This window comes from Condylura cristata, unplaced genomic scaffold, assembly GCF_000260355.1.
Source record: "Condylura cristata isolate star-nosed mole 26May11 unplaced genomic scaffold, ConCri1.0 scaffold00015, whole genome shotgun sequence".
NCBI lineage: Eukaryota > Metazoa > Chordata > Mammalia > Eulipotyphla > Talpidae > Condylura > Condylura cristata.
Window position 1 is genome coordinate 33449614 of NW_004567116.1, and position 14405 is coordinate 33464018.

At 38.6% G+C, this 14405-nt stretch overlaps 1 protein-coding gene across 1 annotated transcript in view; it reads left to right on the forward strand.

Annotated features, from left to right (window-relative positions):
- Positions 1-14405, forward strand: part of DENND5A (DENN/MADD domain containing 5A) — a gene marked incomplete at its 5' end in the record, with an annotated part of 78821 nt that continues 64416 nt past the window's right edge. Inside the window, one exon of the mRNA XM_012725198.1 lies at positions 1-112. Coding sequence (XP_012580652.1) covers positions 1-112 — 112 coding nt within the window. The remainder of the gene's footprint in view (positions 113-14405) is intronic.

The window sequence follows — 14405 nt, forward strand, 5'->3', positions numbered from 1 at the left end:
GGCGGCGGCGGCGGCGGCGGTGGAGGGGGCTCGGCGCCCAGTCGCTTCGCCGACTACTTTGTCATCTGCGGGCTGGACACCGAGACCGGGCTGGAGCCGGACGAGCTGTCGGGTGAGTACGCGCCCAGCCCGGGGCGTCCCTGAGCGCCCAGTGGCCGAGGACCCCCTCGGGAAACCTCCTAACCCGCTTTGTCTCGGGGCCCGGCCAGGGCCGGTCGGAGGGATCCGAGGCGGGTCCGCGGGGTCGCGGCGGGGTGGGGTTGGGGGTGTTAGAGGAGGCCGGGAATGGGGGTCGTCTGACTGGAGGAGGGGAGTCGGGTGAGGGATTCAGTGTCTCGGCGCTTTGGGGGATAAGGAAGGAGGAGGATCGTACCCAGTCTGGTGACGGTTGAGTGACTTGGTATAAAATAAAGGAAACTGGCCCTCCAACTCAGCTAAAGAGGGTGGAGGCGTCCCGGGTCCTAGGGAAAGTAAGTTCCACTCCGACTAGGAAAAAGAAAATAAAGAGCAAAACAAAAGCTTGGTGAGTGAGTCGGGCCTCTTGCGCAGAAGCCCTGGTAGCAGTTCCTCTGAACGTTTTAACCCAGCCCTAGGCTGGGCCTGCGGGGTTGATGGGACAGTGAAGTGAAGTAGAATGGGGTGGGAACTTTCTCCCTTTAGTTTAGAAAAGGTTTGTACCCTGGGGCCATACTTTTTTTTTTTTTTTTTTTTTTGGTGAATATGCCTTTTTTGAGGTAAGGGTCTTTTGAGAATAAAAAGATAGTAGTATCCCAGTTGTAGAGTTTGGGATTTGGATGGCGTTGTGATGATGCCTCATCTTTAAAGGGAGGTGATAAGGAAGTGGAGGTGACAGTGGAATCAGATTTGAGACTGATTGCAGAAGAGTGACAGAATTGAAAACCCCGGTGAATTCCACTGCACTATCATTGGAACCTGTGAATTGCAACAGTTTAGAAAAAGTTTTTGACTGTGTAGTGTCCAGTTTGCCGGTTTCTTGTGGTTGGAGGATTGATGGGTCACCCTTACTTGATGAGGGATCCCAAAGTTCCTCTACTCTTGACTAAATTCTGCTTTGCTTCAGAGATGATAGGACAGGTTTAAATGTTTTTTCTTTGTCAACAGCGTTTCTTATAGAAAAAAATTAGGTGCATACTTAAAATGATAAAAGTGGATTTTTTTCAAAAAAAATAAGTATGGCTTTTAACAATATACTTTCTTAAAAAATTCAAAGCAATACAATAAATCCTCCCCTTTTTGGGGGGTAGCTTTAATTTCAAATTTTCTTTTTTAAGTCTTCCGAGTTTTACAATACAGATTTAAATTTTTCATCTGTATTTCATATTTATTAAAATGTGACTTTGTGATGTTGTTGGAATTTAGTTGAAGGTATTGGAGCTGGAAGTTCCCTCAGAGAGAAAAATGAGGTTGGGTAAGGACTTTAGGGTGTACTTCCTAGTGTTAATTCCTTGACTTTTTGTCCAGTGCTCTTTTCTTGAGACTAAACTATGTTTCATTGCCTAGCTGGATCTCTAGAAAAATACCAGCATGTTGAGAAAGGCTAAAAATAACACATTTCTCCCTGGTAAATGAAACTTTTAAGGTGGTGGAATATGCTGTGCTTTTGTGTGTCAATTTAACTATATAGAGATTTGATTTTAGAAAATAGAACAGTTTCCAAATGATAAAGCATACAAGTGATTTGGTGGTGACAGCATTGGTTTGTTCCGTAAACATTCTTATTGTTGACTATTTTAATGACTAGAGACAAATTAGATACTCTGCTGGGGTCCTCATATATAAAAAAGAGAATGTAAATAAAAAACTCATCAAGTACACCCTTAAAAATGTTAATTATCTTTTAGTGAATATCTGTTAATTATCTGGCTTTTCAGCAAGCTAAAATTACATCCCTCTGAAAGCTCATTGGAAGAATAAAGAAAGGGGATGAGTTGTATTTAAAAGAGGGGTATTTTTCTCTTTTTAAATTTAGTTGCAGCAGTGGAATGCCAAAACCATTTATTCAATAGGTCGCCTTTGTTAGACTAGGCACTGATTGAAGGATATGTTTTTTCCTTCATTTCATTTTTGGTGGGTTGGTAGGGAAATCTGGATTACCCAGAGGGAATCTTTGAATAAAGCAAAATAGAATACAAGTAGCTTTATAAGAGTCAGTCTTGACTCTCCAGGGCACATTTTCTCTCCTTAGCCTGCCTTATAGGTCCCAAACTAATGATGTCATGGTAAGTGAAACGACAGGAAATTGTGAATTGCACCTAGGTTCTCTAGGGAGGTAATGTGGAATTTATTCTCTTCAAGCAAATGAAATTATATACCTCATGTAGCTCTTACACTTTTAAGAAGTCAGTCCAGAACAAGCAATTCAAAGATCCTCAGTGTTCCATCCTGTTTTATGGAGGATTAAGACTCATTATTCTCTGCAATAATTAGCATAGAGCTTGCTGTGTTGAATATACTCTCAGACCATTGGATTTTATAGGAGACTTCCTTTCTTGCAAACGTAAGCATTTAGGCAAGTTATGAAGAATTAGTCCTGCTTTAATTTATCCATTATTGTTAGGTAAGTATTGGGTGTGTGTGTGTGGGGGGGGCAGATGGTAGTGGAATACAGCCTCTCTTTCTTTGATGTGTGGATGATTTGGGCATCTTCATTTTCCCTTTTACTTCTTATGGTCATCACTTCGTGACTGCAAAAGCTTACTGTAAGGTAGAACTCATGAGTTAACTTTCCCTCTCTTGGCTGGGGAGCTGTGTTTCCAGAATGCTAATGAGCTGTTTCTTATCTTGGAATCTTTAAGTTCTCTGAACTGACCTGCACAGGGCAATGAGATGTAAGTGTCCTGGGTTCATGTATCCACTACTCTCCAGTTTTCCCAGGTTCTCGGCAGAGTACATTGCCAGCAATTGAAAAGAGGCTGGGGACATGGATAAATGCGGGACTGGCCAGAGTGTTCTGTATGAGCTACTTAGAACACTGTGAATACAATGAAGTCACCTCTTAAAGTTACCCTTAGAAGTGAGAAAAAAATGCCAGAGACTGGTCAGATTGTATTCCTTAATCATATTGAGCAGTGAAGTTATAACTTTAGAATCATGGAATGTCAAACAAGAAACACTCTTTTGATTTTACAGGTGAGGAAACTGAGGCTGTGAGAAAGCTTGAGAATATTTGTTTCCCTTGCCACGTTCATTCTTTTCTGCTACTTTACAGCTTCATAATAATTTGATGAGTTAGAGAGGGCAAGTAAAATATTTGTCTAGCAGGGAAAGGAGCAGACATAATGGTGGTTTAATCTGCCTCTGGCTTCTGTTTCTTGTTAAGAAAGAATACTATGCATGATTGTTATAAGGGATATCTTTTTTTAAAAATATTTATTTGTGCATACAGAACTGGGGTACAAGCCAGAGGGGTAGGGGTGGTGAAGGGATTCACCAGAGACAGAGTGGGGAGCAGAACAGGCAGATAGTCAAAGTACACTGCTAAGGGGAGAAGTGGGTGGGCCAGAAGAGGTCTGTGGCGCCTTTGGATCACCACAGGGGCAGGAGGGGATGGGGCAGGAGGGGATGGAACTCATGTGGAAGTGGCTTCAGCTTCCTACTGCTGTGCTTTAACCCGCTGTGCCACCAGGGAGGGCCCCCCCTATAAGGGATATCTTTTTTGAGACTTTTCTTTTAATATAACTTTACATATAAGAATGACATGAAAAGTACCAGAAAATTATCCTTTCTCCATATGTGTCAATTAGCAGTTTGTTCCATTTTGCTTTATCACTTATATATGTGGGCTCTCTCCTCCTCTAATATATTTAAGCAACTTTATTGGGTTTTATTCACAAATTAATTAACTTATTTAACATATGTAACTTAGCATTTTTTAGTATAGTCAGAGTTTTACATTGATCACTATTAGTTATTTTTTTAAAGATTTATTTATTTATTCATACAGAACTGGGGTACAGGCCAGAGATGCTGAGGATGAGAGGATTCACCAGGAACAGAGTGGGGAGCAGAACAGGCAGATGTACGAAATACACTGCTGAGGGGAGCAGTGGGCGGGTCAGGAGAGGTCTGCCACACCATGTGGATCTCCTCCAGGGTAGGCGGGGATCGAATTCATGTGGAAGTGGCTTAAGCTTAGTGCTGTGCTTTAACCCGCTGCGCCACCAGTGAGGGCCCGATCACTATTAGTTTTAAGATATTCATCACTCTCCCCACAAAACCGATACCTGTTAGTAGTCACTTCTACTTCCTTCTACCCCCCCTAACCTCCAACCTTAAGTAACCATGAATCTGTTTTGATCTTTATAGATTTGTCTATTCTGGGACTTCCATATAAATGAAATCATATAATATATGGCCTTTTGTGACTATTTTTCTTTCCCTAGTGTGTCTTCAAATTTCTCCCATATTTAGGATGTATCATTATCTCATTTCTTTTCATGACAGGTAATACTGCATTGTATGAATATGCCACATTTTATTTACCCTTCATTTGATGGGTGTTGGTGTTTGGGTTGTTTATAATTCTTGATCGTTATGAATAATGTGCTATGAACATTTGTGTACATGTTTTGTTTGGGCATATATTTTCTTTTAATTTTTTTTTTAAGATTTTTATTTATTTGTGCATACAGACTGGAGTACAGGCCAGAGGCTCAGGGGCGGCGAGAGGCTTCGCCAGAGACAGAGTGGGGAGTAGAACAGGCAGATCAACGAAGTACACTGCTGAGGGGAGCAGCGGGCGGGCCAGGAGAGGCCTACTGCGCCATGTGGTCACCTCCGGGGCCAGCGGGAATGGAACTCATGCGGAAGTGGCTTTAGCTTCTCGGTGCTGCGCTTCAACCCGCTGCACCACCAGGGAGGGCCCTATTTTCATTTCTTTTGTATATATTCCTAGGAGTAGAAATCCTAGGTCATGTGGTAATTTCACATTTAACCTTTGAGAAATTACAGATTGTTTTATAAAATAGCTGTACTAGTTTACATTTTTCCCATGAGCAGAAAAGGAGGGTTCTTCTTTGTCTTTATTCTCACCAACAATTTTTTTTAAAGATTTATTTATTTGTGCATACAGACCTGGGGTTCAGGCCAGAAGTTCAGGGGCAGGCAGAGGATTCACCAGAGACAGAATGTGGAGTAGAACAGGCAGATCGTCAAAGTACACTGACTGAAGGGAGCAGTGGGCAGGTCAGGAGAGGTCTGCTGCACCATGTGGGTCACCTCCAGGGCAGGCAGGGATCAAACTCATGCTGAAGTGACTTTAGCTTCTTAGTGCTGTGCTTTAACCCGCTGCGCCAACAGGGAGGGCCCACCAACAATTTTTTTTATCTGTCTTTTTGATTATAAACATCCTAGTGCATATGAAGTGGTATCTTTTTGTGGGTTGGATTTGCATATATCTGATGTCTAAGAAAGATTTCTTTTACTTTATATACTTTTATATAGTATATAAATATACTTTTATAGTATATAAAGTATTTATATACTTTTTACATCATTATTCATTCTCCTCTTGCGTGTACTCCCCATAAAATTACCACTACCCAGACTCTTATCAACTGTCAATATAGTCTCTTGTGTTTTCCCAATGTTTTGATCCCTCTATCTAACCTTTCCCAGCTGAATGTAAAAACATCTTAAAGGAAAAAAAAATAGATCTCTTGTGAGAGGCGAAACAACTATTGAAAGTTCTGATAAGTCAGTTACAGATAGGGAGTTAATATGAGCTCAATTTAATTATATTTTTCCTCTATCAGTCTGGACAATGCTATGCTAATTCTTTCATGGTCATTTTATAAAAGAATCTTTGCTGTGAAACTCCAACTCTTAGATGAAGCAAAACTCAAATCCTGACAACTTACCTCAGGAATCGGGGGATACTGCTAGTGATCCAATACCTAAACTAGGTATTGAGTTTTCTTTCTTAATTAAGGGAGAACAAATAAGAGATTGACAAACAGGTAACAATTACAAAGCAGCCAACACAAAGCATTTTAAAACTGCATGTTAACTTTTCTTGAACAGACTGTATATTCTTAAACAAAAGAATCCCATTTCATACTCTCTCATAGTAGGGAGGAGAACATGAATGTATGGATGTTTAATGACACTGGGTCCCTTCTCTTTAGGTAATCTTGAATCATGTTTGGTGCTTAAACCAAATTCTCTGCTCAGCCCTTCCTTCCTTCCTGGATTAAAAATAAAGTTTTCTTTGCTTAAGGCTACCTTTGGCAACACCCATTTCCAGTCTTATATCCTTTTATAAGCTTGTTTTTTTTTTTTTTTTTTTTTTTTTTTTTTTTTTTTTTTTTTTTTTGCTGATTCTAGTAGAAGATATGCTTGGACATGACTTAGTCCCTCAATTCCTGTTGCCATTCCTGAATTCAGATTACTCTCAAGTGACCTTAGGAGATCTCTCAGGATACATGAGGAAGTTATACTTGATATGAGTTAGATTTCATCTGGATATGTCATAGGAAAAGAGAGAGCCTTGCCTTTTAGAAACTGATGACTTTTGATAAATTCAGAGATTACATATAGGCTGTCCTTGCAGAATATTAGATTGAGTTTTCCAGAATTACTAAGTGAGGTAGAAATTATCAAATGCCCATTTCCAGATGTTTTGTTATGGCTAGTTTTTGTTTGGAGTATGTAGAACTCTTGATTTATGAGTGGCAGAAGATGAAAGCTTGTGCCAGTTTTCAAGCTCCTAATTTAACTCTGGGACTTAAGATGGGAACAGACATAGTTTGGACAATCAAGTTTCTCAAATATAATGCTTAGAATAGTTGTTTGATTGTCATCTGTAGAATCTGTCATTATTCCCTGTTAAATTAGTAAGTTATTTGTTCATTAATGTTTGGGTAAATCAGGTCACAATTTCTCTAGACACTCTGTGGTTTATTGTTAGAGCTGAACTGGTTGGGTTAGTCTTACATATTTTTGTAGAGTGCTAAGGGGCCTTATCAAGAAGAAAACTGCAGGTTCCTCTTATTAACCTTCATCTCTCTGGGAGTATGGAATTCCTTGATTTCTAAATTAGCATATTTGGCAAAACATAATCTTGAGTGTGCATTTGTTTATATTGGTCACAGAATAAAAAATGTCAGAGACATTGGAGATAATACACTCATTTAAAAAAATATATAATAGTTTACTTTTATGTCATTTTATGCCTTTTTCCATCTCAGTTGTAATCCCCGTGGGGTTCCTATCACTAAATCACCATGTGCCATCACCATAGTCCTGTGCGCTTCCCTCCCCGACTGTTTTTGGTCCCATTCCCCATTCTACCCCTGTAAAATGTCTCCTATATTTAGTTGTTCGTTATTATTATTTTCTTGCCTGGTCCTTTATACTCCTGCTGTGAGTGAAGCCATCTGGTATTTTTCCTTTTCTTACTGGCTTATTTCACTAACCATGAATTTTTCCAGCTCCATCCATGTTGCTGCAAAAGGCATGGTTTATTTTTTTTTGGTTGCTGAGTAATATTCTATTGTGTATATGTACCATATCTTTTTAATCCAGTCATCTACTTTTGGACATTTGGGTTGTTTACATGTCTTTCCAATTGTAAATAAAGCAGTAATAAACATGGGGGTACAGGTGTCTTTTTGAATCAATTTTTTTGTGTCTTTTGGGTAGATACCTAGGAATGGGATTGCTGGGTCGTAGGGAAGCTCCATGTTTAGCAGTTTGAGGAACCTCCAAACAGTTCTCCATAGTGGTTGTACTAGTTTGCATTCCCACCAACAGTGCAGGAGAGTTCCTTTTTCTCCACATCCTCACCAACATTTGTTGTTGCTAGTTGTTTTAAGAGGTGCTGTTCACACTGGTGTGAGGTTTTAATTTGTATCTCCCTTATTACAAGTGATGTTGAACATTTTTTCATATGCTTGTTGGCTGTCTGCATTTCCTATTTGGAAAAGTGCCCATTTTGTGATGGGGTTGTTTATTTTTGTTGCTTTTCATCAGTTCTTTGTATATCTTTGTGATCAATCCTTTATCGCTAGTTTTGTGTGAGAAAATAATTTTCCCAATTAGTGGGATGTGTGTCTCTTTTTTGTAATGTCTCTTGCTGTACAGAAGCTCTTTAACTTGATGTAGTCCTATCTGTTTATCCTTTCCTTCACTATCGTTGCTTTGGGTGCTGTATCTTCAAAGATGTTACTGAAGTGTATGTCGTGTAGTGTTCGGCCCATCTTTGCTTCCAGGTATTTTATGATTTCCATTCTTATGTCTAGGTCTTTGTGTATGGAGTGAGGTAGTGATCTAGTTTCATTTTTTTGCATGTAGCTTCCCAGTTTTCCCAGCACCGTTTGTTGAACAAAGTTTCTTTGTTCCATTGTATCCGCTTTACTCCTTTGTCAAAGATTAGCTGTCCATAAACCTGAATATTCTCATTTTTAACAGATGGTAGTGACTGATATTTGAAGACTACAGTTTTGCAATGTACTTCAAAGCTCTTCTTAAAATTTTTCAGCCTCACTTAATATGCAGGTTTTGTACAGTGTTACAAACAAATTAAAAGAACTGTCAGGCCCTCCCTGGTGGCGCAGCGGGTTAAAGCACAGCACTGAGAATCTAAAGCCGCTTTCTCATGAGTTCGATTCCCCCCCACCCCGGAGGTGATCACATGGCGCGGCAGACCTCTTGACCCGCCCGCTGCTCCCCCCAGCAGTGTACTTCATCGATCTGCTTGTTCTGTTCCCCACTCTGTCTCTGGTGAAGCCTCTCACGGCCCCTGAGCCTCTGGCCTGTACCCCAGTTCTGTATGCACAAATAAATAAATCTTTAAAAAAAAATTAAAAAAAGAACTGTCAGAATCCAGGCCTTCTGTCTGCTCTCCTACAATTGATGATATTAGTTTTTTAAATTATAGATTTGGGGAACTGAACCACTGAATAGCAGAGTTTGTGTGTGTGGTCTCTTTTAATCAGTCCTCAACCTTCACTGCAGTAGAGAAGCTCTCAGCAGAAAAGCTAGGTTACTCATTTTCTGAATTATAAGGCAAGTTATTGTTGTATATATTTTTCCCTCTCTCACTACTCTTACCAGTTCTGAAAATGTTTTTCTAAGACCAAATATTTACTAGGACTTTGTTTCTAAGAAACTCCCTTTTTTGTGTGTGGAAATCTCAGGGTGCTTTATGCTTTTTGTCTGAGGTCTTTTCTTTGGGAAATCCCTCAGAAATCCCTTCTAACCTCAGAAATCCCTCAGTCTAACCTGCAGTTTGCATCTTTTGTTGTTTTGGTTTTGGGGCTGACTGTGACTTTTGGTTTACTTTATTCTTTATGATGAAAAGAGATGGGAAGCAACAGAGAAAGTTTTAGGAATTTTAAAGCCAGGAAGACAGGAGGAGATGATTTAGAAATAATAACCATAGTTTATAAGATATACGGATAAAACCATTTTATAACAATTTGCATGCATTTTTGTTATAATACATTAAAATTACTTTTCAGGCATGTCAAAAGACAGTTATTTTCTCAATTATGTTATCTCTGATGTGTCTTTTTCCTTTCGTTTTTATAGTTTTAAAATAATGACCTTCTAACAATGTTTTTGCTAAATTATAAAGATAAGCATTAAGTACTGTTATATTGTTTAAGAAAACCAGAGATTTTGTTTTGGGGCTGATTATGTGTCTCCTTTCTTGTTTTTCCCAGAGTCTTTGACAGTGACTATTAAAATTTTTCTGAATTTCTTTTCCGATTTAAAAACCACAGTTCATTATAAAATTATGATACTGCAGAACTTTGTTACATACATGGTCACATACATTTGTTGCAAACTCTAAATAGGAAGCCTCTACCTTTTCATAGACACTTGTTGTATTATCAAGCACCTATTATATAAATGGCAAGACTAAGCAATATGTTTTCCCCCCTCTGATATAAAATACAGCACTGAACTTTGTTAATTTTACTTCATTCCCTCCAACCCAGCGCTTAATGCTTTTTGGGTAAGACCGTATTTATTTATGCATAGAAGAATGGGGGTAAAGCCAGAGGTGTGGGGGTTTGGGGTTAGAGGTGGTGGCAGTGGTGAGAGGATTCACCAGAGACAGAGTGGGGAGCAGAACCTATTGATAAACACTGCTGAGCAGAGCAAAAGGAGAAACAGGAGAGGTCTTCTATGCCATATGGGTTAGCTTCCTGGCTTGGGATTGAACTCAGGCTGCAGTGGCTGGCAATCACTTGGTAGCCCTGAGACTTTAATCCGTACGCCACCAGGGGGGCCCCTTAGAATTTTAATAAGCCAAACTTCCACAGTTTTTCTCTGCTGAGAAAGGAAAGAAAGTTGGAATCTGGTTGTTTTCCCATACTTAAAAAAATGAGGGCCAAAGTAATATTTAGAGGTTATGATGCTGATTGGAGAGGCATTTTTGTACTGATCTGATAGTTTATAATTTTTTTTTTAAAGATTTATTTATTTATTCATACAGAACTGGGGTACAGGCCAGAGATGTGGAGGGTGAGAGGATTACCAGAGACAGAGTGGGGAGCAGAACAGGCAGATCTACGAAGTACACTGCTGAGGGGAGCAGCGGGCGGGTCAGGAGAGGTCTGCCGCGCCACGTGGGTCACCACTGGGGCAGGAGGGGATAAAAAAAGCACTGAGGCGGCTTGCTTGTAGTGCTGCTTCCTAATCCGTTGCACCACCAGGGAAGGCCCTAGTTTATAATTTTTAACTTATAAAGGTAAATTATATAATAGCTTAGATGAACATACCTTTGTAAATATGAATCTAATTTTAATTTATTTAACCATAACTATTGGTTCAGGATCACAGTTTCATTGAGAAAAATAAATCAACTATTTAGGAGTTGCTAAACTGACATCTACTTAGTTTTGCTAAGTTGTGAGGCTTCTATGTGTCCAAATAGTATTCAGTCCCTTTCTTTCCTAAATAATTACCTAATATTTTTCTCCCAACCCATTTTCTCATATATCTGCATGAAACATATTCTTTCCCTTGCATTTTTATCATGTGGAAAGTGGTTTTTAAGCTTTTGTAGTTTTATCTTCTAGAAGCATGTCTAGTATTCTGTGGAGGATTGTTGGTCTGCTGATCTAGCTCTGTTGGCAGCTTAGCTCAGTTATGAGTGTGTTGTATTGAGGTCAAGGTCATTGAGTTTGTCTTCATATGAACCAATTAGCTATGTTCTACCCATTTTTGTGTTAGCCTCAGCTGACTCACATTCACAAGTACACTGTAGAGGATTGGTGATGTAGGCAAGAAAATGAGGTTATAGTAGGCTTCCATTCCTCTTCTTAATAGATGATTAAATTAATAGGAATTTATTGTTTATTGAATGAATACACTTCAATTAGGTGACAGGTGGCATTATTTTCACTTTACAGATTAGGAAATTAGAGTATAGAGAATTTAAAGAATGTGCCTGAGATCTTCTAGCAGGAAATGGAAGCCTGTTTTCCCTGTATCTAAAGTCCTCTATCACATATCTGTCTGTTATTGAAAGACTAACTTGATGGGACAGCTGTTTACATAGATGTGTGAAATCTAGGTGGTGTCCCTTGATTGACTTTTTTTTTTTGAAGTCAGGCATATAAATCAGTGATAACAGAAAATAATCTGTTCCTGAAGGGAGGTACAGAATACTATTCTTTAGCTTTGGTTTATAGCTTGCAAAATTTATTACAGAGGCCTTGACTTTGGGTATGACCCTGAACAAGGAACATAATTCTCTGCTTATCCACTGATTAGTTTCATGCTCACTTAATATGTACAAATATACATAAATTATAGAATTTCAGGGCTGGGACAAACGTGGTTCAAGGTTAATCATGTGAGGAATGATATTTTTCTCTAAAAATAAAAATTGAGTTAGAAAATGTGTATTTCTATGGGGAACTTAAAATTACAGAAAAGTACAGAAATAAGACACATATTAGTTCTTTTATCCAGAATTAACTTTTTTTTTCAGAATTAACTTTAACATTTTAATGTGTTTGTGTTGTTCCTTCCAGTTAAAAATTTTATTGCAGTTATAGCTAACACAAATCCTAAAGTATATAGTCTAACATATATATATAAATGGGTTTATCGGGCCCTCTCTGGTGGTGCAGCGGGTTAAAGCACAGCACTAAGAAGTTAAAGCCACTTCAGCATGAGCTCAATCCCCACTGGGGATCTGACCCACATGGCATGGCAGACCTTTCCTGACCCGCTCGCTGCTCCCTCAGCAGTGTTTTGTCAGTCGGCTTGTTCTACCCCCATTCTATCTCTGGTGAATCCTCTCATTGCCCCATACCTCTGGCCTGTACCCCAGTACTGTATGCATAAATAAATAAATCTTAAAAAAAAGTATTAAAAATGGGTTTATCTATATAGTGGATAATTATCATCCAGATAATTATTACAATTTTATAATTATAATAACTGTCATCCAGATAATTATTACAATTTATAATGTAAGATATAACTAAATTCTTAAAATAGTATCCCACATTAATATAGAGACCTTTTTTTTATATATGTAAGGCATATGTGTAGAAAGTTTTACATATTGCGATAAAATGAAATGTCAAATTTTGCCTTAATTTTCTTCATTTAATGTTCTATCATGAGTATATTTCAGCATTGTGAAGCATTACACTGCTATTTTATTGATCCTGGTTGAGAGTTAATTTTAAGGAGCAGCAACTCATTCAGACAAGTTAACATAAAAAGGAGGCTTATTACAATTTATAATGTAAGATATAACTAAATTCTTAAAATAGTATCCCACATTAATATAGAGACCTTTTTAGTAGATACAGGAAGTAGCTTAAACTTTTCCTTTTTTCAAATGTCTTTATCCATATATTTTTACACATGTAGGAGTCATTCTGTAGGATTATTTACTTAAACTAGACTGTATACATACAGAGAATGGACAATTTCATGTTTTGGATGTTGCCAAATTGCCTTCCTCAAAGTTTAGACTCCTACGGAATTTGGAATCCCTCCTCCATTTTATCTATTATAAATAGTGCTGGGGTACATATAACATTTTGAATTAGTATCTTTGCATTCTTGAGGTAGATTTGCCTAGGAGTGGAATTGTTGATCATATGGTAGACCTATTTTTAGTATTTTGAGGATCCTCTATTTTGTTTTCTTCCAAGGCTGAACCAGTCTCCATTCCCAACAGCAGTGTATGAGGATGCCTTTATTCTACACCCTTACCAACATTTGTTTTTTCTGATGTTTTTGAAATGGGCAGTTCTGGGACTGTGCTGTTGTCTGTCTAATTGTAGTTTTGATTTGCATTTTCATGATGATGCATGCTCTTGAGCATTTTTTCATGTGAGTGTTGGCCATCTTTATGTCTTCTTTGGAGAAGTGTCTTTTTAACTCTTCTGCTTATGTTTTGAATTCTATTTTTCTTTTTGTTGAGTTCTTTTAATCTTGGCTATTATCCTTTTACTGGCTGTGTGATGTGCAAATGGTTTCCCTTATTTGATGTAGGATGTCTTTTCATTTTAATGATAGTTTCTTTTGTACTGCAGGAGCTTTTGAGTTTCATTTGTTTATTTTACTTTAGTTTTCCTTGTCTTTGAAGTTGAGTCCCCAAAGACATCACTGAGGCTGATGTTATGGAACATTGCCTATGTCTTCTGTGTATTTTATGGTTTCTGGTTTTTACAATCAGTTTTTTAGTCTATTTTCAGTTGATTTCTGTGTATGATATGAGAAAGTGGTCTAGTTTTGTTTTTCTGCGTCTGGCTGTCCAGTTTTCCCAATATCATTTGTTTCTCTATTGCATCTTTTTGGTTCCTTGTCATAAATTAACTGTCTATATAAATATGGTTTTATTTCTGGGCTCTCAGCTCTATTGGTCCACACATCTTTTTATTACAACATTGTACTGTTTGATTCTGTAATCATATATAGTTGTTCATTCATTCACCCACCCTCCTCTCCCTTTCTTCCTCTTTCCTTTCTCTTTCTCCTTCCCTCCCTCCCCTCCATTCCATCTTCCCATCCATTTTGGCCTTTGCTGTTTGTAGCTGTTTTGTAGTTGTTGCATCAGCAGGTTAGGGGAGGGGGCTTGGGCATTCAGAAGTGGTGTGGATGAGTTGTGATGGAATTGCCTTTTATTTATCTCAGCTTTGATAATTCTCTTTTTTGGGGTTTGGGATGACTGACCTGGCAGTCACTGTGCTCTCAATGCTGTTCACAAGGTAAGGTGGCACCAGGCCCAGGGGATGGGAATTGGGAGTACAGTCAGAATGCCTGCTTTGCTATTATCTTTACTGGAAACCCAGCCTGTGTGGAGCACCATAGCTCCTCCACATGTTCCCCCCCATCAAAGGAATGTGCTTACCCACAACCTTGTTCCCCCATCTGCCAGTCTCCTGGTTGAACTGACAACCCCG